At 41.3% G+C, this 25,489-nt stretch overlaps 1 protein-coding gene across 2 annotated transcripts in view; it reads left to right on the forward strand.

Moving 5' to 3' along the window:
* The window catches only part of agbl4 (AGBL carboxypeptidase 4), a 312,915-nt gene that overhangs the window by 125,854 nt on the left and 161,572 nt on the right, over positions 1 to 25,489 (forward strand). For both annotated transcript variants that reach the window (XM_064333328.1, XM_064333329.1), the window contains exon 4: positions 1,742 to 1,836. In XM_064333328.1, coding sequence (XP_064189398.1) covers positions 1,742 to 1,836 — 95 coding nt within the window. The remainder of the gene's footprint in view (positions 1 to 1,741; positions 1,837 to 25,489) is intronic.

Below are 25,489 nucleotides of genomic sequence, written 5' to 3' on the forward strand. Positions count from 1 at the left end.
AAGCCGAAAGTAGGCTGGCAACAGATGTGCGGGGCAGTAAAGTGTAATTGAAATGCCAGCAGCGATGGTCTTATCTCCGCCGTACAGGAGCCTGCTGCCAGTCTGAACATCAGTTAAATGTCATTTTACCTAGGTCTGAATCGGGCCGCCAATCCCTGCTCCTGTGAGGGGGGGCGGGGGGCGGGGGGGCGGGGGGGGGGGGTAATAGGATTTCAGCGGCACACAGTTAACTTCCACCACCTGGAGTTAGTTAGTAATTTGATATGGTCTATCAATAGGAGTCATTTACTGCATGGCGATATTATTATCATCATTATTTATACATTTATTTATTTATTTCTCTGCCCCTTTTTTTCCCCCCTGATCCTAATCTGATTCCTGGAGGAAGGGGGCCTCTGTGCAACAGCAAAGCATGAAATATTACTCACCCAGCCGTGAACGTGCCTTTTAAAGCCTAGCTGGCCCACTGGTGGCTTGTCCGCTCCAGCACACTCATCCGTTCGGCTAGCGCTTCTGCGGGAACAGAGGCGATATCTGTTTCTGCAGATACGTCCCATCTAAAGGTGATTTCCTTTCATATTTCTCCTTTATCCAGTTATGCATCCACTCTGTCGAAACCGACTTGCTTATCGGCGCTCGCTATGGGAAGACTCGCGTCGCTACATGCTAAGCCTGTCTCTCGCGGTGAGCCGCGTTAATAAAGTGTCACAGTAACATTACAGGCTCGCTGCTTTTAAGTCGGATTGAGGCTACGCGGCACAGTTTGAAATGTTTAACTTTTTACTCTTTAAAAAGTTTAATTGGGTCAGATGGAACATTTCCTTCATTTTTAAATGGGCTCTATTTTATGTGCTCTATTTTATGGGCTCGGTTTTATCTGAGAGCTCCCCTTTTCTCTTTTTCTTTTATTTTAGGGTGGGTTCCTCCCCACTACGTGGAACAATATGTCTACGTGGGACAATTTGCATTTATTAACTAGTTTTAATGTCATGTACAGGTCATAAAAGGTTTCCAGTGTAACTTTGAATGAGTACCGGCATGAAATAAAGTTTAGAATGTTTAGCTTAAAAGCAGTCACAAGCATTTGCAAAAGGAAACCATAAAAAAAAACAAGATCGTTTTTACAAAGGAACATTAATTTGAATTGCCCTCGTAATACAAATCTCACTCTCCAGACATCAGAATGCTTGTTTGAATTGCATGCAATGCCCTTGCAATGCTCATTAGAGCGATGCAAATTCAATCTCAGAGGCTGTCTTATCTGAATAAAGTGTTTGTTGACCCAACAGAACCATCTGAACCAATTAAGATCTTTTTGTGATATAACATTTGAGCAATTAGTCTGTTATTGCCTCATGATTTTATTCAAGGCAAGCCATGGACACCTGTTATATTATTGAAGAGCAATCTTGTCTGCATATGTCTAGTAATGCGTTGCTGCAAATCATAATGCCTGGAAATATTCGGTTACCAAACAACAAAAAAAGCGATATGTTATATCCCCACTGTAACTCCATTGAACGCTTCATACACATCATCTGTCAAATGCTGCTGAACCCTATACATATCATTACTCTGACTTACACTGTACGGCTCAAATACATCAGAACTGGCATGTGAAGCTGGAGATGAGCGCGGTGTTTCTACACTGGTGTGCACAATCCAATTGCACAGCAATGTTCATTTCAGCTGTGATAAAATGCAGCCCAGTTGTAACGGGACGCTTCGTTGTGCCTTCCAGAGGGTGATCTTCAACATCGTCAACTTCAGCAAGACCAAAAGCCTCTACCGGGACGGGATGTCTCCAGTGGTGAAGTCCACAAGTCGACCCAAATGGTAAGATCGATATCCGCTTCCTTAGGCTGAGGACCGACGTGTCACTTTCCGATTATTCACGCGGCTGACATGTGATGTTACATTTTGGTAGAGCCAACGCTGAAAGCAGTGCTTTTTCACGAACACAAAAACGTGTCACTTTACGATCATTCATGCAAAAAATCCCAAAAACGCACAGCCTTCTTCTGTATGCTTAGATCGTCAATATTTCATTTCCATTAATCCCAGGACACTTGCGTGTGTATTTTGACGTAATAATGAGCAAACTCCAGATTACAAACGTAGAACTGACCCAAGGGTATATTTTGATGTCATGCGCAATAGTGGTGTAGCTACAGTATAAACACACAAGGCAGTTTCCCCGATTGTTTAAGTGTTTCTTACAGAGATATATCATTTGCAGCATTCTGCAGTGCTCGTCACATCTTATTTTCATTGCCCTTATTTACGTGCATTTCTATATTGTTTGTCTACTCTTTGTGTCCCCGGCGATTATGTATTTTGTTGTACGTCGCTCTGGATAAGAGCGTCTGCTAAATGCCTGTAATGTAATGTAATGTATTATATCTTATCTACATAGTGGTTCCTGAATGTATGGGTGGTGGTTGGTAATCAGGACTTTTATATGTTTTTTCATGGGATTTTTTGTTTCCATGACAATGATGTCATGGACATGTGTGTATGGAAGCATGTCTGTGCCAAAATTCAAATGAAAATGCAAAAGCCCACTTTGCATTTTCATTTTGAAGTTCATGTACACACTTTATCTGATAAATTTGAAAATGTATATGCAAAGTCATTTCATATTAAATTTTTCTTGCCTTCTATGGCATAACGCTGTCATAATTCAAATTAAAATGAAAAACCACATTTGAAATAGCAGTTTCTTATTGTAACCGTACTATCCATTAAAAAATATAATGATAATTTAATTGGTCATTTATTATTTCATTTTCATTTTTTTGTGACAATTAAATGGCACAAAGGTGACATTCAAAGAAATGCTTTGCTTCTGTTTGCATGATTATTTTTGTGGAGTCATTAAAAAACCCTGCCAAAATTCTAATTGACGATGCAATCCCTCCTGCATTTTCAAAGTCAAAAGACCTGTCAATCACATTAAGGGGCGTTACGGGGGGCAGTTAAAATCCAACCAAGATGTCCCCACACAGTGGTGTCTAAAGATTTCGGTTGTACTGCAATAGCTGGATAGTTAATGCAATTTATTAATTGTTTGGGTGTAGGAATGGCTCACAAGTGTATTAGAAAAGAAATGGGGTAAACAATGTTACGACACGCCATGTGGCCTGATGTTCAGTTAGTTAGTTAGTTAACCGAAACCAACTTTTCCGGTGACTAGCTAGCTAATTTAGGGCTACAATAGCTACATGGTCACTTTCAGTGGATCACTAAACCTAGCCACAAAATTTACACGGCAATAAAATTTAAGTGAATTATAAATATTGCCTCCCACGAACAATGCCCTTCGATAAAATAAATGCCATTTCATTTGATTTATGTCACCCTTGTGCCACAAAAAAAAAAGAAAATGAAATGATAAATGGCCAATTGAATTATCATTTCATTCTTGTCATGGAAAATGTGGTTACAATAAGAATGTGCTATTTCAAATATGGTTTTTCATTTTCATTGAAATTATGACAGGGTTGTGTCATAGAGGGCAAGAAAAATGAATATGAAATGTACTTTGCATTTAAATTTTAAAATTGTCAGATAAAGTCTGTACATTGACTTGAAAATGAAAAAGCAAAGTGGGCTTTTGCATTTTCGTCTGAATTATGTCATGGTTTTTGCGCACATCGAATGAAAACGAAATGCAATTGGCGATTTGCATTTTCATTTGAATTTTGGCGCGGATATGCTTCCATATGAGAGGGCCAGTGGTAGAGATGTTGATTAGAGAATCATCTTCTGATAGTGAAAATGCACAGGACTTTTTATTTTTATTTTTTATAAATACTGGCTATCTCTGGCAGTGGTGGTTGAGTCCCCAGTTTTTATTGTGTTTTGAAAATGCAGCCTTGTGTTGATCTTATACCAACACAGTAAAACCCGAGGTGCTTTTCTTTCATCTGTCTGCCCAGTCAGTGTTCTGTTTCAGAGCTGATAAGCATCTTATCTGATTTATTCATGCAATGATTCTTGTCAATTTCAGGTGCGTTCATACGCACCTGCTGTAGAATTTAAAGGCAACAGAGATTCCTTGCTGCGCTTAGATGTGTCTGGCATATATGAACATCAAACAACAGTTCTCGGCAGGGGGAAATGGAAAAAGGTATGTCATTTTAAAAGGAGGGATATCATTTGAATTTCCTATACTAGGATTTCCCTTCCCAGTCATGGACATCAGTTTAGAGCAGATGCTACACAGGTCCATGGACCTTTCGTTTACATGGATCCATTAATTGAATAAATTAACTTCCACTGTCTACTCATTGCGATGATATTAAGAACACACTATTCTGAATTACTGGTAGTGACCAAAATAACCACCTTGTACAAATGCAGGCCAAAGTACTCTTTGAAATTTGGGTGGAATGAAATATATGCAAGGAAATGGCACAAGAGCACAACAAAGAATCAATGTATGGTTGCAGTGGGAGAGTTGCTAAAGGAGTAGGGCTTTGTGTTAACTTTTTCCTTCGTCCAAATAATTCCAACATATTTTCAAAATGGTTGACCATATATCTTACCACATATGACCACACCATCATAGAGCCTACAAGTACACACATAACAGAAAAATATCCCTACGACAGTACCAGTAAGCAAAATATGTACTGCATTGAGACAATTGAAGACAATAGTTTGGCTCTTAGATGTAATTCTCTAAATGATCTTCATAGTAAATAACAGCAATTTGAGTAGGGTTATCAAATAATTCATTAAACTGAATATTAAATGAATACATTTTGGAAATTACTCTTGCATTAATGTAATGACCTCTGTTGTCTGTCATTGATAATGTGCAATGCCTAATACACACGTTACTGATTCCGCTTTTTTATTTGCCTCTGAGTTTGCCATGGTTCGTTTGTAGATGCTGAAATTGTGACTCAGCTTGACACTTTGGATTGAATAGTGTGTCAGGTCCTACTGATGATAACAGTTCATCTTGTGTGCATTGTACAAAGTGGGAGTGGATATGAAGCAATTTTAAAATGTTTGCGGATACCTGTTTATTGTGTGTCAGGAGGAGTGGGGGGAATCCCACTATGAAGTATGTAGTACATGAAGCACTAATAAAAACCAGAGTTTTTCCATTGGCCATAAGTGTATCTTACAAGACTTCAGCAAAAACCGGGCCAGACAGCCATGGAATAAGAATAATAAAGATACCATTCAAACAGGCCAGAACTCACAATGGACAGAAAGAGAGGAATTTATTGAGCTCTGCGAAAGCAAGAGGGTTTATTTAATCCGTCTGCAAACAACTACCTCCGCAAACAACAGAGGCACAGCGAATGGGAGCAAGTAGTCAGGCGGTATGATTGAAAACGCTGGTGACTGTGTGTCCTGGTTATGGTAAGTGCTTTATAAGTGCCTGGGGCAGCATCAGTGACTGGTGGGCAGCACTGTGTGGCTCCAAATGATTTCTGAGAGTTGGGGTTTAACACGGAGCGCAGTCCCCCGATTTCTGAGCTTATGCGGTTGCGTCAGCCCTGACTCTACAAATTCTGCGGCCGTCCACTTGCAGCGTGCGTCGGATTAATTCGCAGTACAGTTCCTTACAGTTGGAAAGAATCATATTATGTGTAGCGAGCTTAAGGGAAATTGCACCATGCGTAAACCTGGCCACGTTCGAGTCAAACGGTGGCGATGCTGATGCACAACACAGAAAAGCAGAACAAATAAAGAATATGCTGCCTGTGGTAGTAACTTCAGGATCTGCACACTGTTTTCACTTATTGGTAAGCACATCTTTAGCAAACCTTTTTTTATATCCCCATATTTTTGTGTGCAGATAACTGTTTGCGTGTACTTATGTGATAAAACACCTTTGCAGAAATGTATTTTTATATTGATTTTTAAAAATATTTTACATTTAAAATATGACTTATACTGTATGATACCTGAACTGTTTGTTAACTGGTCTACATCTCATGTGCGGTTCATTCATTTACGGTATGGATCTGTGTGTGAAAACAACAGCTAGCCGGCTAACAGTCGGCCATTGTTCTCCGAGACACGGTTTAACTTTGAAAAGGAAGTGGGCTTTGTCCTCCGAGCTCTTCCGCCGCATTAGGATTCAAACGGCGGTAATGCGCGGCGCATTTGCATGGGAAACGCCGGGCGCTTATGTGATGGCTGTCGAGGGTAATAGCCGGAGACTGACGGATGCGGAGGTGGGGTGGTGTCACAGGGCCGGGCAGGTCTGCCAGACGCGGAGCAGCGCGGGGCTGACGTGTGAAACAGGGAACGCGTGATCGAGTGTGCCCGTTCAACAGGAGCCTTGACATCTGTCATAAGTCTATCAGGGGCAGCCATCGAAACGGCAGGCATCTGCCACAGGAAATAGTCAAAGTCTGCCAACCACTGGTCACAGGCTAATGGGAAAAGACAATTAGATGGAGTCGCTTGCAAAGCACAGCAGACTGCCCAGCATTTCCTATTCTGATTCCCTGTCTGCGTACTCCATATTTGTGTAGGCTTCGTCTGCACTGCACGGGTGTATGCTGTCCAGTCCGATCGCTTCCTACCTAATTTTACTCAGTTTATACTTCATGTCAATAGTTCACATTTAAAGATGGGGACATTCACTGAGAGTGATTTAAATCCACATCTCAGATCAAGTATCGCTCAAAAATATTCCTATTTTGAAAGACAATAATTGGCAACATTTAGCTATGGTATTTGGTTTGTATTATAGTATCAGTATTAACAAAGGCCTGAAGAATAAAGTAGGCAGTATACTCCAAACGACATGTCGACAAACGCAGTTTTAAATTTCTCCGCGAGCGGGAAAGTCCTGGCCCCGCCCAACTCGGCCTGAATGAGTTGAAGCCCGAGCTCGGCCCGGCCCGAGGTCAGATGCATTGAGAGAGCGCAAGAGAGGAGGCAGGAATGCACGCCCACGACCAAAAACAAATGATGCACTAAATAAAACATGGCCCATGTTAATTATATCGCCATTTGTCTGTTTTGTGCTTTTTTAAAACTGATCACTTCAGCTTTTAACAAATTTGAGCAGTCAATAAAAGTAAACAGATTTTTCTGAAAGGAAGCAAGTGGACTTCACTTCTGATGTTTTTAAGGTTTTCCATGATGTAATAAAATATTTAAGATGTGTTTTCCGTTAAAACGAGATTAAACTTTATTGTTGTGTGGTTAACATGTTCTTGCCTAATGTTTGCATTCATATGGCTATTATTGGCCTATTATCATTATTCATCATACAGAATACGATACTTGGTTTCCGCACATCTGACTTTACCTTTCCTTCCCGGGAGAGCAGAACATATTCGGTTTCGTTTTGAAGATACCGGTGCCTTAACGGTGGCCGTTGACATAAACAACAGTGAATGACCGGGGCATCGGAAGCTGTCATTTTGTTTCTTCAAGCCCCTGTTTGGAGGGAGCTGCAGAACTGCGAGATGACCCTCCTTTCAAAGAGGAGAAGGGGCCGCTCGCGGCATGGAAATGAGTCTGTGACCGTTCCGAAGAGGGGAAGATGTGGCCGAACGCGCCTCTGCCTACAGACGCCGAAGTCTGCCATCAGATGCGCGCTCAGGGACGGCCAATCAAACAGAGCCGTGCCCCCTCGCCCCGGCGAAGAGCGCTGGCGGCGTGGGAGGCCGGGACTCGATAGGCTGGAGAGACGCCGCTTTTCACCAGCCACATTTCCGGATCATCGCTGAATAGCAGGGGCCAGAACGCTGATCTTTTCTGCGCTCGTGCAAATTACAGAGGTGTGAAAAACGTCAAGAGGGCCCCCTTCATATGGGTAATTGCTGGAGGACATTGTACGTGTGGGAAAAAAAAGTAAAGTGTGCCTTAATTAAACAGTGTGTGGTGGGGGGGGAGGGGGGGCTAAGTCGGTGAACCCTGGCCCGCATGAATTTTATCATACCGTTTAAGCAATATTGGTCATGACACAGCTAATGCGGTCATGAACCACTTTTGCAGATGGGATAAACACTAAACATCTCTGCTGAAAACGAAGTGGCTGCAGAGATGTAGCTATGAACGTATCAGTGAATTGCAGTGTGTTAAAAAGCTGTCTGTATGTCATAGTAGTGTGCCCATGAGTATGCCAACTGGTTTGAGGCTAATATGATCTTTGAATCTTTCCATTCACTTCTGAAAACATCCATATTTTTTCAAATAACCAATGCTAATATGTATATGATCTACTTAAAACCAGTGATTTAACAGCTGTCTTATTGAGTCCTAATCGTGACATGTCAGAAACTGGAACTTTCAGTAACTATAGCTTTAAATAACCGTAGTATTTAATCCACTTGCTAGTTAGATTTAAAGGTATTTTAATCTGCTCAAGGGAAGACACAAAATTCAATGAGCTCGCTTAAGCAAATAATTAGTGAATTATGCAGCAGTAAGTGGTCAAGATGTTTGAGCACCATTTAGCCTACATTTTTAAAATATACTGCAAAGAAGCAGAGAAAATTCCGAACTAATAATCTTCTTGTGACAGCTACAGATAAAATAAAAGAAATAAGGCAAGCTGTTTTGATTTGTCTGATCAAACCATGCATGCAGGGCAGGAAAAAGAATAAAAAAAGAGCAAGGGGCAGACAGTAAGAAAGAGTGAAAAGATTGCTACGTCTGTATTTATCAGTGGAGCAGTCACTTTTAACCCCGAAGTTGAAACCTTTATCTCTATCTGCAGAAAGCATATTCCTTGGGCCCCAGATTTTATACTGGGGGAAAGGTTCCGTCCCCCAGTGAGAGACAGCAATCAGATTAAAACACATTGCTTGAGCGCTGGGATCCGTCCTGGCCCCGGAGGTGTGGTAATTAGAGGAGATAGAGTGCTGTATTTACACCGAATTACAGAAAGCAGGTTACGCCGTGTGATGAATGGCCGAGCGAGGGGAGCTGACCTAGCTGCTGCTCTTAAGTGAGCGAGCGCTCTTTGACATTCTCCATCAGTATCGCGTTTGGAGGAACGAAGGCAGTCTGCGTGTTGGGGGGATGTCGAGCCAGGAGTTTAGCGTAATGCGAATAGCTCCTGGTCATAGCTACCCAAACGGGACTTTAAGGCAATGTTCGGTAATGTACCTCCCAAGTGGACCTCGGTAGGGTTTGGTTAAGTGGATCAAAGCCAATGTGCAGCTCGTGTGTGGGAGTATGGTGGAAGCACGCTCCACAGGTCTTAGGGACTTTTTTAATGTTACATTCATCCACTCCCCCTAGCTGCGTGAGGAAGGGCTCGAGAACATTAATTGAACCCGTTGATTTTTGCTCTCCTCTGTGTTCTCAGAAGGCCTGTTGTTTTATTTTCTTTTCTCCTTCAGCCATGGAGATGCTTTCTGTAGATCACGTGCGTCTCCAACGCTGGTGATGCAAACACTTCTACTACTCTATTGAAATGCTCTTTTTTTTATAATGCATACAGAAGCTCAATTTTACATTTTTTTATTTTCAGATTCCTATTAGTGCTTGATCGCGGCAGTGCCATATGTTCCATAATGCACGCCTTCCCAATTAAGAACAGGCAATGTTATCTGCTTTTATTACCTAAAGAAAACATAATAAACAGGACATAAAGCTCTGATGTGGAATGGCTTTCCATTTCTCTCATCAGCTGAGCTTCATGCTCCTCTGTCTCTGCGTATAATCTTTTTTTTTTTTTTAAAAGAAGCGTGTCCACGTTTCCCTGCTCTTCTGCAAGGTGGCGACCCTTTTCGGCCCACTGGGTGAGCCAGCGGGGCCCCCCCTGCGCTTTCTTATTTGTTAGATTGATAGAGCGGAGCGTCAGCGGGCAGCTTCTCCTCCTAAACAAATTAAAAAATCAGTGTGCGTAATGCAATTCCGCTGGTGGCGTCCTGGGCTTTTATAGCATTACGCCGCGCCGTATCTGTGGGGAACAGACAGTATGGCTGAACTGACAGATGATGCTCGGGGCTCTTACACTGAGAGGAAAGGCAAGTACAGTAATAGGCAAGTTCGCTTCAGCGTCTTAAAAGGCATCTCGCCATATCTGACTTGGGAACAAGTGAGGGAAGTTAAGGAGAATTTCTTAAAACAGGATTTCTGCTTTTATTCGCGAATAAAAAAAATCCTCTGTTGACTGTATACGTTATATTTCCATTTCAATCAGTTGGAGTCTCATTTATGTCACTTCAATAAGCACTGTATTGCATTTTATGCAGATACACCTTAGTATTTAAGTTCTGTGCATTTCTGAAAGGCAACCATCCATTTTACAACCATCTAACCCATAGCCAAGTGGCTTCATATTTCTCTCCTCCAAGTTAAGAAAATAAGTAAAGAGAGACTAGAAAAGGGCCTATGTAGTTTCCCAAAGGAAATGGGGCTTTATTGACAACAATGCATCATGAAATAACTTTCAGCAAAAGTTGGATGAAACTAACCTTGGACAAGGATACATTTCTTTTTTTAATAAACAAAATAGAAGTGGTTCACAAGCAGCAATGCTCTGCTTTGAATCAGTCTAGCCATTTTTACCTGCTTTGAATCAGTCTGGCAATTTAGCTTTTTTACAAAACCTTCCTGTAACTGACTGACGCAACAAAATAGTGAAATTCTATTTGGAGACGTCTGCAGCTCCATCAAAGCCCATGTTAGCAGTAATTGCTCTGTCAGTCATGCCATGCCCAGCTGCTATCCCAACTCGTTAAGCCCTGGGTACGAGAGGCATGCCTGAGTGAGAGGGAGAGTGTGGGAGTGCTGCACAGGTTTGACACCCCCCATCCAACCCCCCCACCGCACCCCGTCTTTCTGAAGCAGCACTCTTCCGTGTGACTTGCAAGGACCCCAACCCGGCCCAATATCCACTGGCTAGGGAGTCCTTTTTTGAGTGAAATCCCCCCCCTTTGTTTCATCTATCTGCAAGTGGCATTTCACAGTATGTTTTAGAGGTATGGACTATATACTGTATGATGCCCAAGGGACATTAAGAGGCAGCTGGGAAAAAATCCATTACAGCCCTTGTCACATGATCATGCTCCCTCAACAAAGGCAGCCAGGATCAATTACCGAAAACCATTACAGACAAAGCTGGGGGAAACAGCTAGCTGCCTATACTCTAAAGTGATATGTTCCTGGCCTGGCAGTTCAGACTGTGATTATAGCGCTTGCTCTTGTTCATTCCGGATGTGGTTTTCACTGGCCCCCGAATTTATTTTTCCCGGTCATTAACATTGGACGATGACCAAATTTGAAATGAACGCTTTACGGGATAATGCAAATGACAGATGCCGGGGGCGGTGCCGATGGGCCGAGCTGTGAGCGCACGCATTCGGTCCCTGAAGGTCAGAGCTGCTCTGTCCACTCGGGCACACATGGGGGATATCGGGATGGGGTTATCAGGTTATCATTTTCCTTGTTACGGTGGGGCATTCTTTCAGCGCTCATCCAATGAGCCAGCTGCTGCCGCAGCCTAAGTGATTGAATTTTTAAATTTTCCGAGACGGAAATAATCAAGGCTTAAGGGTTATTGTCTGTGTGTAGCAGTTAAAAATTTTGCACCTTTCTGATTTCCGGATGACGCTTTTCCTTAATGAGCAAGAGGCAGCGTTTCACGTGGGCCAGACACGGACTCTGTTCAGTCAGTGCCATATACATTTCATAAAAGCCTAAAAGGCTGGTGCTGATTTTTCACAGTGGTCAGAGCTTCTTAGGGAGTGATCGGTGTTGGGCTGTAGAGATTGCAGAAGTCAATGTTGAAAAACAACTTGGCACAGACCCCCAGGCCTCATTCCGTAATGGCTTGCATTGGTCTTTGATTACACTGAGAAGGGCTGTATGAATTCTTAATGGAAATGCATTTGTGATGTAAAAGGATGCATTAGCCTGATTAATCTTATCCCTGTATTACTAAATCTTTTTAAAAGGACGTAGCATTCTGAAAAGTACAGTCATTGAAAACTACATATTCATGGTTGAAATGTTGTACTTTCATAACATCACAGCATGAGGTTATACAGTGTGACTCTTGACCCTACCACACATGAATATGATTAACCCTTCAGTGACTATTTTGGTTGAAATTTGTGATTATCAGCTTTTGTCAAATTGGTAGCAAAAATTCAATTGAAAACTTAAAGCTAGGAATGTGTGGTTGCATATGTTTTGAAGATGTGCCTCTACAGAGCGATTCATATTATCATTTGGGTTTTGAAGGCTTAAAAACAGAAAGGACGCCAAAGATGCCATTATGTTTATTATAGTACGCTAGGTATGTCATTAATGGATACCACTCGGGGTGGAGCATCCACTTCTAAAGGGGCTGATGGGATGAAGGCTTGTGCATGATGTCATTGAAGGCCCCAGTGAAATGCAGGGGAATGAATCGGGCGTGCTGTCTCCTATGCAGCTGTGGTCCTTAGCCCACAGCGCTGCGCAGCTAACATACACACAGTGGGAGAAACCGTTCTCAACAACTCCGGAGAGCACTCTCCATAGATTATGCAACGCGTTGTAGGGACGCAATGCTGCAAAGTGCAATAACGTTGGATGAAAACCTTTAATGATATAATGAAAGCAAAAAGGTTTTTTTTTTTAATTAATCCAAGTCAAGCAGTCATTTTAGTAACAGTGGGTGGCAACACTGCTCATGTGAAGTTTTTTTATTAGAGAAAAGTAGGAGCAAGGGTTTTTAGAACTTTACTCAGAGATGAGAAAGATTGGCAAAATCCCCTGCCTTGACTCACGGGCGCACGAGTCCTAGCAATCTCTTTAGTTGCCTCGCTGATGAGCCACGCGCACAATTAACCGTGCGGCATGCTTTTAATAATAGGGCTTTTAATTGTCTACAAATGAAGAGTGATGTAAAATAGCTAATAGCTTGTGCTAATTAATAGGGGAATTGAATGCTTGTTAATTAAGGGCAAACAGGACAAGGACCGGCTCTGGTAATTTGAGCAATAAAGACGGGCCTAACGGCTCGTTTCCAAACGGACCTGATTCATAAAAACGGCAAGCCCCCCTGCCATTCCCTGATCAGCCCTCCACCCCCTATTCATCCCCTTCCCTCACCGTACGTACAGTCACTTTCACTCACTCACACACGCGCTCACACACACGCAAACATACCTCCACCCCCTATTCATCCCCTTCCCTCAGCATACATACAGTCACTTTCACTCTCTCACACACACACACACACAAACATACCTCCACCCCCTATTCATCCCCTTCCCTCAGCATACATACAGTCACTTTCACTCTCACACACACATTCACACACACACGCACAAACATACCTACACACCCTTTCACACACATGCAAACATACCTACACACCCTTTCACACACATGCACAAACATACCTACACACCCCCTTTCACTCACACACACACATGCAAACATACCTACACACCCTTTCACTCACACACACACACACACACACACACACACACATATATCTACACACACTTTCACTCACACACACACACACACACACACACACTTTCACTCACACACACACACACACACACACACACACATGCATGTGTGTATGGGATTTTTCTTCCAACTGAGCTAAACTGGAAGCACTGACATTCAGTCTCTGAAAAGCCCACTGCTGAAAATTCCAGTCAGTCGTTGATTCATCTTCTGTTGTGCTGTGAAGCCATAGCTTAAATATATATTCCACAGCACTACCTTTGACTATATATTGCCAAGTGTAGCATGTTTGAGTATAAGTCTGTAATACTGAATTGTTTACATTTCTTTTGCGCAGATGGAAGATTTGACACCACAGGGAAAAATGTATTCACTAAATCAAAATAGATGTTTGCAGATACTCTGCTAGAACTTTGGAAATGCCTTACATATAAGAAAGTTGGACGTCATGGATTGCTTCTGCTTCATGCAATTAAGCAGCAAAGCAAAAGTAATTCCCCAGCTATATTACAGCCATTCCAACAGAAGGCATGACTAGTGGGACTATACAATTCAGATTGATGTTAGCTTGACTGGATGAAAGAGCAAATCTCTGTCCCTCCTTGATTCACATTTTGCATTTGTTTCCCTTCTCTTTTCGACGTGAACATCTGCACAGTTGCAGGCAGTAATGTTTGGTGTGCTGTCATTTAAAGTGAGTACCACTATTTTTCCCGGTGCTACCGGTGAAGATGTGCTGTACTGTTAGTGGCTATGCTCTGCTGTTTGACTGATGGCCGCATAGATGTAGGATGGTGGCTATCTGAAGTTGCAGGTGGAGGGAGCTCTGTAGTGTGTAGGGTATACAGGTGAAGACGTAGCTGCAGGGTCTTGTTTCTCCAACAGCCGCTGTGGCAGATAGGTGCAGAATTTCTTCTGGCCTCTCTGATTTTTTACCAGCCAATTAAGCAAGTCATGAGGAATACATCACAACTATTAACAACTTTTTGTTTTTAAATTCAAATAGGGAATTCTAATCGGAAATGCACCGGAAAGTTGCTGAAATCAGGGTTTGTATTGTTTTGAAAACATCTCAGATGAAAATTATTCGTTATATTTTAGAAATAGCCCGTTTCATGATCAGTCAACCAGATGAATTTCCGCACAATAATCGTAATGTTTTTTTATAACTGCATGCTTAATCATAACATTGCAAATTGCATGCAGTAATTTGTTAAAGTATAACTTTTTTTTTGCATTGAAATCTGACCTGTAAAACAGCTTTTGGGATTATTGTCAATGCTGTCATTGTATATGCCGTTTCCTAGCTGTAGCGCAGCTATGTACATTGCAGAGCTCCGTTGTAGCTGGTCGATTTCTGTGCAATCTAGAGGCAAGTGTGCAAGCGTCTGAATGTTGATGTCTTAATTTGAGGGCATGGTGTTGTAAAGACTTGTAATTTGATTACTTCTGTGTGAGAATAGCCTAGGTAAGTTTTGTTACGGCCTGTTGCCATTGTGATGTCACATACGAGACTGAATGCTCTACTGCAGAGTTCTAATCACCCGTTTGGTTTGTACGCTCCAGTAACCACACAAGACTGATCTCACCCGTTTGATCATACACATCAAAGGGTTTAAAGAACAAACGCCCTCCAACGTGGCAACCGGGGCAATTTCATCTGCCACAGCCAACAGTTTACCTGCATTAGGTGGAGGTGGCGGGTGTTAATTTTAGACCCTGCAAGGATGAAACTTCACAAGCCCATCATGGAATTCCATCCCCTTCCTTTCTCGTACATGCTCACATGGTCTATATGGATAGCACCTTACCCTGTAATGCATGTGTCACTGCTATAATTTGATGTCTTATCCTTTTGTCATCTTACCGTGTACATACTTGACTGAAAAGTAGATTTTTATTGCTTCATTGAATTATTTTCTCTCTATCATTCATTTATCATTCAACGTTTTGCTCTTCGGAGTCTGGCTGTATTATCTGAATTCCCTGGCATTTCACAGATCCTTTTAGAGCATTTCACATTAAAGATGGAAGATGCGATTCTCAGAGTCAGTATGTGCTGTGTAACAGGGAGATGCGGACAAAATCTTCTAATGAAAGTAAAGGAGAGGAAATGTAGACGAGAACGGTGCTCTGGCATCTAATTTTGTGCCACAAGTTCAGTGAAAGAAATTGGACAAGGACAGAAATCTGAGAAGGAGAAAAAAAAATCAATTTCATGTGCCAATATTAGAGTTCATTGGTGCAACCTAAAATGTGCATTATAAGCGCTGGTCGTGTACCAAGACAATTTATTACATTGCAGCTGGGTTCCAGCAGACTTGAGGCATTGTGAAATAGAAAGTAATTACAGAATTAGATATATTAGATAAACCCGCACCTCACTTCATTTCACCTTCCAATTTCAGCAAGAGAGCTCCATTCACATGTGGACCGCATTAGGGGAGAAAAAGAGTCACGGAAAAGAGGGGAAGTTGGAGCAGCAATCTGAATGCTCAGTGGGGTTCTGTTGTTCAGGGCTACTCATTAGCATTCATGAAGAAAGGTACAAGCAAGCAGCATTGTTTGAGAAATGGCTGGAGAAAATGTAACAAATAGATTAATAACCAGGCAATAAAGAGGAGTGGGTGAGCATGTGGTTGTGTGTGTGTGTGTGCATGTGTGTGTGTGTGTGTGTGTGTGTGTGCGCGTGTGTGTGTGTCGGGGAGAGAGAAGGAGGGAGGTATAGCGAGGCTGCTCGCTCCTGGCTCTCTATTCAACCCGTAAATGACTTACCTGGACATTTTTATGTTTGCCTGGAGGAGAATTAAAACTGATTTCATTTTCAGGTTTTAGTGTATAACCGTTCATGCCACCGCAGTCCTTCCTGAAAGCAGTCTAATCTAAATGCTTTTGTCAGGGGAGATTTTGTAGATTGCAGCAGCCAGAGCAACAAATTGGTTGTGTCATCTTATAATGAACTATGTGAGCGTTACCGTTTCTGCAGCCAACGGTCCCATGATTACTGTAAGTCAGACCTCCATTTAACACCCAGCGCTCCTTCTCTCTTGCTGAGGTATTGTTCCTGTAGCCCGCTGCAATAAGGAGGACGTGATGTCGTGAAACTGAGCCGCTGTGGCACGGGCTGCATTATCCAGACGTTAGCTCGTCAATAGCATTGTGCCCTTGCCTCCTGAGCCCTTGCAGGATTCGCACTGCTCGCCGCTCAGCGCCGCGCGCTAAGCTGAGACGAAACGTATTCGGTGTTGACGCGGGGCGCGCTGTATTGGGGGGGAAGGGGGGCGGGGTTTATTGGCCGTGCTCAGCACAGTTGCGGAGTGTGACCCCGTGACCTCCGGCGGAAGATTACGGGTATCTCGGCGATCCCACAAAGCGCTCTCGCCGGGGCGCTGACGGGACGCATTAGGACGCTCCGAGGGCCTTGTTGATATCTGCATGCTTTTTTTTTTTTTTTTTTTTTCCGCGAGGACCGGCTGTATTGCTGCGCAGCCTATGAGAGACCGTGGCAAACTCAAACAGCTCCGCTAAGTCAACAGTCTGACTGGAGGAGCGTTTGCAGATACCGCTCTGTGTATCTGCGCCGAGCAGGCCTGGAAACCATTTCCCTCCCTTTTGAAGATGCCATCCTTGAAGAAATCCTCCCCGTCCTAATTGCGTTCACTCTCTCCCTCTCTCCTCGCCCACTCTGCCGTCTACTAAAGAATGCCTCTTCAGGCCACTGTTTTCCCTTAGTAGTTTACTCGTCATTTTTAATTAGCTGTCATTCCCATAGCCTGGGTATTGGGGGGCAAATAAGTCCATTGATCTTACCATTTTAAAATCTATAAATAAAGACAAATATGTGTAAAATAATCAAATAAATGTGTGTGTGCACGTGTATGTGCATGCGGGTGCACGTGCATATATGTGTGTGTGTGTGTGTGTGTACGTGTGTGTGTGTGTGTGAGTGTGAGAGCACCATGCCTCAGTGGGACAATTTCATTTACGTGTTGTTTACAATTTAGTATTTAAATAGATAATTTGGTCTCGCTCCACTGACTTTCTGTCAGAAATGTGAATTAATAAATGGAGTGTGAAGTGTTTGAGATTGGACTCTCATAAAAAATCTGTGTTCTGATTTAATTAATGCAGCAGAGAAAGGATAAAATTTATGATGATAAACTTGGGATTATTTATTTACAGGCGGTGTAGATTACTGTTCGTGTAGAATTCTTCCACTGTGGGTTATCTTTCTGGGAATTCATTGTGACTGTTCCCCAGAAAATAATGAAGTATGAATATAAATATTTCAGGGACATGTATCCCCGTACTTTGTGTATGCTTGGGCTTAAAATGAAGGAATGCTTAGTGGAGCCACAAATTTTATCAATAAAAAAATATATTTTACACATGGGAATAGCTCATGTACATGTTATAAACATTTACTTGTCCCAGGTGCCACATTTGTGAGTAAGATGTATTTATTTGTTCATATTTATGTGCCTTGAAGTAATTATCTGAATATATATTCACAATGTGGAACAAATTTACCACTTTCTATTTAATATACAGAAATATCACCATTACAGTAATGCTGTGTTTTTATGTCAGTATCTGTGTCTAATTTTTAAGAACTCCTGATCAGTATCCATCCTAAGCTAACCAGACACATATATTTCTACTGGAAATCCTTTTACTTACCACTATAACCTACATTCAAACCAACAATTTACTTACCTTCTGAAAATTGCTTCTATACTCAGCATTATCAGTACTTCTGTATGTTAGAAAGTTGCATTCAACAAAGATATTGAAAAAAAAAACAGATTGCTAATCAGATGCATACACAATTTTATATATATATGTATATAACCTTTTAAAACCTGACTCGCGGCTGACCGACTTCTTTTGTGGGTCACCTGCAGGTATTCAAACCTGTAAATAATTCCGATGTCAGTTTTCATTTTTTGCCAGACACAAATGTACACTGAATGAAAAATGTAAGCAGTATGGTTCAGCCTGCTGTAATTAAATAAAAGCAAATATATAAAAAATATCTTTAGAGGCACACTTTTTAAAAGAACGCCAGGCAACCCCAAATCAAGTCAAAGAGCATTTAGTCAGAGATTGTAGTACAACATTGTAGATTATTATGGTTCAAAGGAAATTTCTAATCTGAATATAGATTGCTCCCATCTGGTTTGGATTGGCAAGACTCTTCTGTAATTTGGTAAACATTTAACATCTGGGGCCGTTAATGAAACAAAAGGCTCAGGAGCGAAATGGAATTCGTCAGCTTTTGCCAAGAAGAAGAAGGCGGAGCATGAATATTTCATGAATGTGATCTGAGAAGGTTAGAGGGGCATCTTTCTGTGAGGTCACGGGTTAGACCGCACCCCTGATGACGCTGCTGGTAGCATTGCTCAATGAACATGAGTGATCAGGTGGATGAGAGTAATCGCCTTCACCTAGCACAAATGTTCTGCTTAGAGAGCTGCTTGAACAACAGTGTTTTCAGTGGAACGTGTGTGTTGTGTGTATGTTATGTGTGGAGGAGGATTGGTCAGTTTGAATGGTATTTTTGACAGTTGCGAGAGTACTGTGAATACTAGGGATGGTGCCGAATACAGTTAGCATATTTGGCAACACTCGAATAATGCATCCTCTCTGAATGTTTATTCCTCACGAATTTGTATTCGGATCTTTTTTCCCACCTCTTTGATGTGATTCGCTCAGCACCAAGTTTCTCAATTAGACACGCACACACACACACACACACAAACACACACCTGCAGAGTGACAGCGAGTGCGAGTTTCCCTTAACACTGGATAGGCCAGAGCGGCGCCTATCTTCCGGTTTTAGCCACGCCCACTTCCTGTTTATCTAAATACAAATAATTTCGTTGGTTGAACAAATAAGAATAAAAATACAAATAGTGGCATCTCCGTCCACCCATGCTGCATACTGCTAACAAAGTATACAAGTGTGGCAAATGGTGAAGGACCCTGGTGTGTAAAAATAAGGTCTGTGTAGTGCAGTGCAGGTGTACCCTTGAGCAAAGTCCAGAAAATATGGAAACTTATGTACATGCCACTGGATAAGGAACTCCATTAAGCAGAGCTAATGTACAAATAAAAGACCATACAGGTTTTCACACCAAGGAGTCACCACATGATGAGGCCACGCATACAGGAGCTATATACTGAATAGCAAGTGTGAATGTGTTATTTTCAGATGTAGCTTGCCCTGTGCATTTACAGTATAGCACATACTCTGGGACATTCGAAATCACTGGCCATTTTTACCGAGCTGTTTCAGTTTTGAAGCAGCCATCATGTTTCAGCTGTTTGTCATGCTAGCTAAGTCTCTGCAGATGGAACAAAATAAACACTTCTGCTCTTGCTCTTAGAACTCAGTGAGCTCGTCATTTTATGTTTCTGTTCAGCGTGTGCTTTTGCCTTGCTGCTAGTTTTATTTCTTCAAGCCTTCCTAGAAACAGCTGCTGAAACATTATGTTGTTGAATAGACATTTTTCATTGGTTACTGGCTGTCATACTCATCAGTTGGGCTTGTAAAATCTGATACTGAATGTAATTTTGGCAACAACAAAAAAACAGGCTACATATTGGTGGTGCTCTCTAGAGCATTTATTTTCTCTTGTAGTTGCCTGAAACATCTACCTGTAAGCGTGTACAATTCTAATGTGTATTTAAACATATTTAAACCAAACTGACACATGAATTGTAACAAAGTAGTAAACATTATAATAGCTTCATTGCAGCTAAATAAAGGCTGCGTAGAGGCTATTTTTATTTGATTTTATGCTGGATACGTTTGCTGTTTGTCGTCTTCCTCTCTGTAAATGTTAATCTCATCAATGTGCCGGTGAATGGTGTTTACTGAGAACAGCCATTTTACTCTTTATATGCTCTACCATTGCTTTTCCGATTCTTTATTATAATTGCTGTTTTCAGGCTCACAAAGGCCTCTTCTTTGATGCTGTTTAATAAATGGTACGCGGCTGCAGTCTTTATCACAAAAGTTTTAAACTGGAGCCGAAGAGGAAAGGAAATCTATACTAAATACAAACACACTGGGGATCTGGCCCTATCCAGGCACTGCTCTGGCTTCATGTGAAATCTGGCACACAGTGAACCAGGTTGAGTACTGTGTTCAGCGTCCGTTCTCTCTGTCCAACACAATGTCACACTGTGAAGAATTGCAGGCACTTTTGTCCCCAGCAAAACAAACATTATTACGGTCTCCGCAATGCCACTTTGGAAATGAATAAGTATTAAATTTGGGTGACCCTCGTGTTGCTGTTGGATTACAGAGAGAATGAAAAGCTACAGGACCCTCTTAAACTTTATTATTGTATTCCATTTATTTCTCCCAACAGATTTCCCAGTGGAAATGAAATGAAAAAGCAATCGCTTTCCTTTTTATTACTGTCTCTTTGTTTTGAGCCTGTGAAGTAAATTGCCGTGCTTTCATATGACATAGTTGTACTTTTGTTCCGTTGAAGTTGTAGAAAAGCAACAGCGGTGAGCGCACATTAAATCCGCTCTCGGCCTTTCAGAATGCACTGGGATGTCCACCACTAGGGCTTGTGGTAGAATTAGCTAACGCTGTTCCTGGAATCGCCTGCTATTTCTTTTTTAACGTTGCTTAAAAACTCCTGATACCACCCCCCCACCCCCCAAAAAAAATTATAATTTCAGTGGTCTTAAATGATTGGAAAACGTTTGGAAACTTGCTGCTCTCTAGGAACTCTAAGAACTACACAGTCACTGCCATGATTAAGAATCAGACAAACCATGCATAAATCCTTGATTATGTATGCAATGCCATAATCAGCATCAGTTTGATATCTGTTCCTGACATTATTTCAGTTGGAAAGGTTTAGTGTTAGTTCCTGGATGTGATGTGTCTACCTGATGTACTATTAATATTGTAGAACATTGCGTCCCATTATCCCTAGTTTCACTGGTCACAAACAAGGCACTATGATGTCAAAAATATAAACAACTCGAAATATAAAAGTGGAGATTTATTACGGTGTCTTTTGGACCCTAACCCCTTTGCACAGATGCCACATCTGCCCAATCCTCGCCCATTTAGGGTGTGTTCTATTTAAGGCTTTATAACTCCAGATGTGAGCATCACAGAGACTTGAGAAATGGCTTAAATGAAGCAAGACATTTACAGTACTCCAATTTATATTCATAATTCTAGAAAAATAAAGTGGAACAAATGCAATTATCTCGCTGAAAATGCAAAAATGAAGTTGTTCTCCTGCAGTTTGAAATGAAATACTGAGAGATAAGATATAAACCAGGTAAAACTGTCCTTGTGCTGGATCATAAACTCGTTGAAAACAAGTTTACAAAATCTGAGGGTAATATGCGTAACTACTAAAGATGAATCTATGACGCAAACACTCACCCCTCCCCACACGGAAAAGAGCGCCATGCCCAGAAATGTCCCAAACACATTTTGAGAATTACGAATACTGATAGTGGTGCACACATTCAGCGGAAGTGCATGAAGACAGAGATTGCCAGTGCATCATAGAAATGCCTTAGCTTGGTTAATATACACATATATATATATATATATATAATTTTCAAGATAAGAATTCTTTATAGTTTGCCTTTAAATGCATGCTTACAATGTGAAATGCAATTAAAGAGGTGGAGAGGAAAACTTTTTCTCTCATTCTCTCATTTTTTTAACAATTGCTGTGCAATTTTCTCATGTTTATTTTTCACTGAAAATAGCCTGCTGACATGATAATGAAATCAGTGCTGGAGGAGAGGTTTTTAAAAAGCTGGCCATATTTTTTTTTAATTATGAAAATCTGAAGAAAAAAAACAAGCTAATTCTCTGTTAACCTGAGAAACATCAGCAACTCCAACATGTCACACATGCAGTTTGAAATCATGCTTGGAGATGCTGTGGCTGTGTCAGATATTATTGTGAATGACATACAACTGCTATTAGTGCTTTGTGTTTTATACTACTATGCAAAGCAACGCCAACCAAAATGCCAGCTCAATGTACCCTGTGCCACTCAGAATTCAAGTTGGAATGGCTCCTGAGACTCATCTTAAATTAACTCATGATGAGGCATGGCAGAGTATCTTTAATGTGACAGCGCCAAAGTCTTCTTGAGGAATAGTAGTTAACAAAATTACATTGTAGCAGTATTGTGCCAAAGGTTTTGTTACTTTTGCAACTCTTTCTGGTTTCATATGGAAAACCATGTATTTAAATGAATAATTAACTAATCAGTAAAACCTCTTGTTACTAAAATAATTTTTTACTATTTTTCTGGCTTTTCCAGATTACGATCATGGCATGCATAGTAGTTTATGGCTAAAATAACTACAAATATTGAGGGAAACACAGCCTTTGCAAGTTGTTTATTAAGCTGACTGTTAACCAGAACTATGTATTTAATTCTCCAATTATGCTGTGGGTCATTTTGACTGTTTTAGTTGATGTAGCTGAAATACTGATTAATCTGTTTTACTTTGAGGAATTTTATGATTTTTACTCCTGTGAGATCATTAATGTATGAGTATTTTCACTCTCAGTTATGTTGTGGATTTATCTGCACACTACCCAATTTGTTTCAAACTGGAACCCATTAAAAATACATATGCTTTAGGACTGGCCTGCAAAATTGAACAATCCCGCTTCTATCTTCTTTCATGTACACTAAATGCCGATTAGTTTGTTCGTAATGTAAATGTGAAAATGACTGCAATGACTCCAAAGGACAGCCTCGCTTTCCCAGAAGTAAAAGTACACGCAATATTAATGTCGCTCAATATTAATTGGTCATGATCATCATATTTACTTTCCTCTTCCACCTCTTTTCTAGTTGTGAATGATCAGAATAACCTTAGCTTGTTAGCCATTCCAACTTATTCTTTATGTCAGAATCATTTTCTGGTGCAAAAATGGCTACTTATCCAATCAAGGCATTTCATGGTTATTGTGGCGTTGAGCAAATCAAAACAATGCCATTGTCCACCATGGTCAACTAGTTTGTATCTAGAGAAGAGAGACCAGGAAGACTAGGCAGTAAAGAAGCTTTGCTATTTCTTTGCAGTTGAACTTGTTTTCCTCTTTATACTGACCATGTGTTAGTAGAAGTTTCTTTTGTTTTCCTTGATGATTATAAAAGTTTATTGGCGCTGCAAAAATCAATAGATTTTTTGTTGTGTAATAGCAGCATCTATTTTGTCTTTTTGTTAGTGGCCCCAGGAAGATTTTGTTCTGAAAATTGACTGAAAGGCTCATGAAAGATGTAGCTTTTCCAAAGTGTGCCAGTGGTTTAAACTGTCACCCTCACAATTTCTGAATGAAATAAAACATGCTATAGGATGAATCCAAAGTGCAGGTAACATGGTTTGGTTGCGTAATATAGTCAGAGTATCAGTCACATTTCAATATATGTGTTGTCATAGAGTAATAAGCTGAAATATAAGAGAGGACGACTTAATTATGACAGCAGTCACTCAGAGGACCAACCGGAACACATAGAACCAGTTTCCTTAGCCAATCACAAAATATGTCATGATGCAGAACTTGGTTGCAGGAACTTGAACTAGAAAATCGTAACATGATTTTTTAAAAAATTTTTTAAAGGAAATCCAAAGATTGTGACTTACCATACATATTCATATGTGTACTAAAACCACTGCTTTCGTCTTTTTTGTCTTTGGTGGGCATGCAAATATGTCCTTTTACACAGGCTCGTCTGCATAATTTTATAATTTGGTAAGTTTACAGTTTTTAGTAGTCCTGTCTGACATTCTCATAAGTGTGGTCAGACTGCTGTTCATACAGCCACACATTGTCTCACCGTGCCTCATAAAGCAGAATTGAACGACGGTACAGGAACGGTTCGAAAAAGATTTCAGAAAATTTTAAGGTCCGTTGCTTTTGTTCTTTTTTTCATTTTTTTCATTCTTTTTTTCCACCAACTGGCTCCCTCCTGCCATATTAGCAGATCACTCTTTCTGATGTCTTTGCTAAAGGACGCGCCGTTTGACTGGCTCCATTAAAGCGATCAGTGGGCCATCGCCTTCTGAGAGGAGCGCTCAATCAGGGAGATACAAATTAACCCATTATGGTGAGGCCGAGCTCCCGGAGAGCGTGTTTGGGCAGAGTGCGCTGGGCTCGCCGCGGCTCGTACCCCGCCTCCCCCCCCCCTAATGACGCCTCTAATGATGTGTCCCTCGCAGAAGGCACGGGCGCAGCGGGCAGCCAATCGCCTTCTGCGCCGCGTCCGCCGCCTCGGCCTCCGTCAGGCCCGCGCCCCGCCGCTGCGCGCTCTCGCCGGGAGCGGCTGGGTTCTTTTCTGAGAGCGTGGCGAGGTACCGGAATTCTACGAGGGTGGATTTTCCAACCAATTAATACTCAGCTTTTTGCTGTAGATCGTCTGATATTGGATTGCTATGGCAACATAGCAGCTACTGGAAGTTTGGCGTTCCTAAAGAAAAATGTGGCTTGAAGGCCGACTTCACCCAAGGATGCAAATCTTTCACTTTTTTCATCTTTCCACCATCTATTTAAGACAAAACATTGCCAGACACCATTTTGATGCGGCCTAGATCTAGTTCCCTGAATTAGCCGTGTTTCTCGGAAGTTACATCATTTTCAGAAGTGAGCTTGGGAAGCGATACAAAGATGAACAAAAGTCTGGTTATTTCTGGAACAAAAACCTGCACCGCAATGGCCCCTTTTGGATAAGATTGAACACATCTGCATTAGAACATTAACATAGAAATCATGCCGTCCTTATCTCATTATATTTATTTACATTATGTTTTAATCCATTATTTTCATTTCCCTACAGCCTCAATTTCCCAGACTGCAATGTGTGGCTTTTTCATTGCTGTAGGTGCAAGAGAAACAAATGCATTATAAAAGATTGTAGTTTCGGTAAGCTTAACAGTGAGTTGCGAGGACAAATTACTTTTAATTTATTTTGGCCTGATTAATTTTGGTAAGATTTTACTTTTTCGAAAAATGTTTATCCAATCCTGTCCTTTTTTAGATGTCAAAATTTTGGTCATGTGCTCA

This window comes from Anguilla rostrata, chromosome 4 (assembly GCF_018555375.3).
Source record: "Anguilla rostrata isolate EN2019 chromosome 4, ASM1855537v3, whole genome shotgun sequence".
Classification (NCBI taxonomy): domain Eukaryota; kingdom Metazoa; phylum Chordata; class Actinopteri; order Anguilliformes; family Anguillidae; genus Anguilla; species Anguilla rostrata.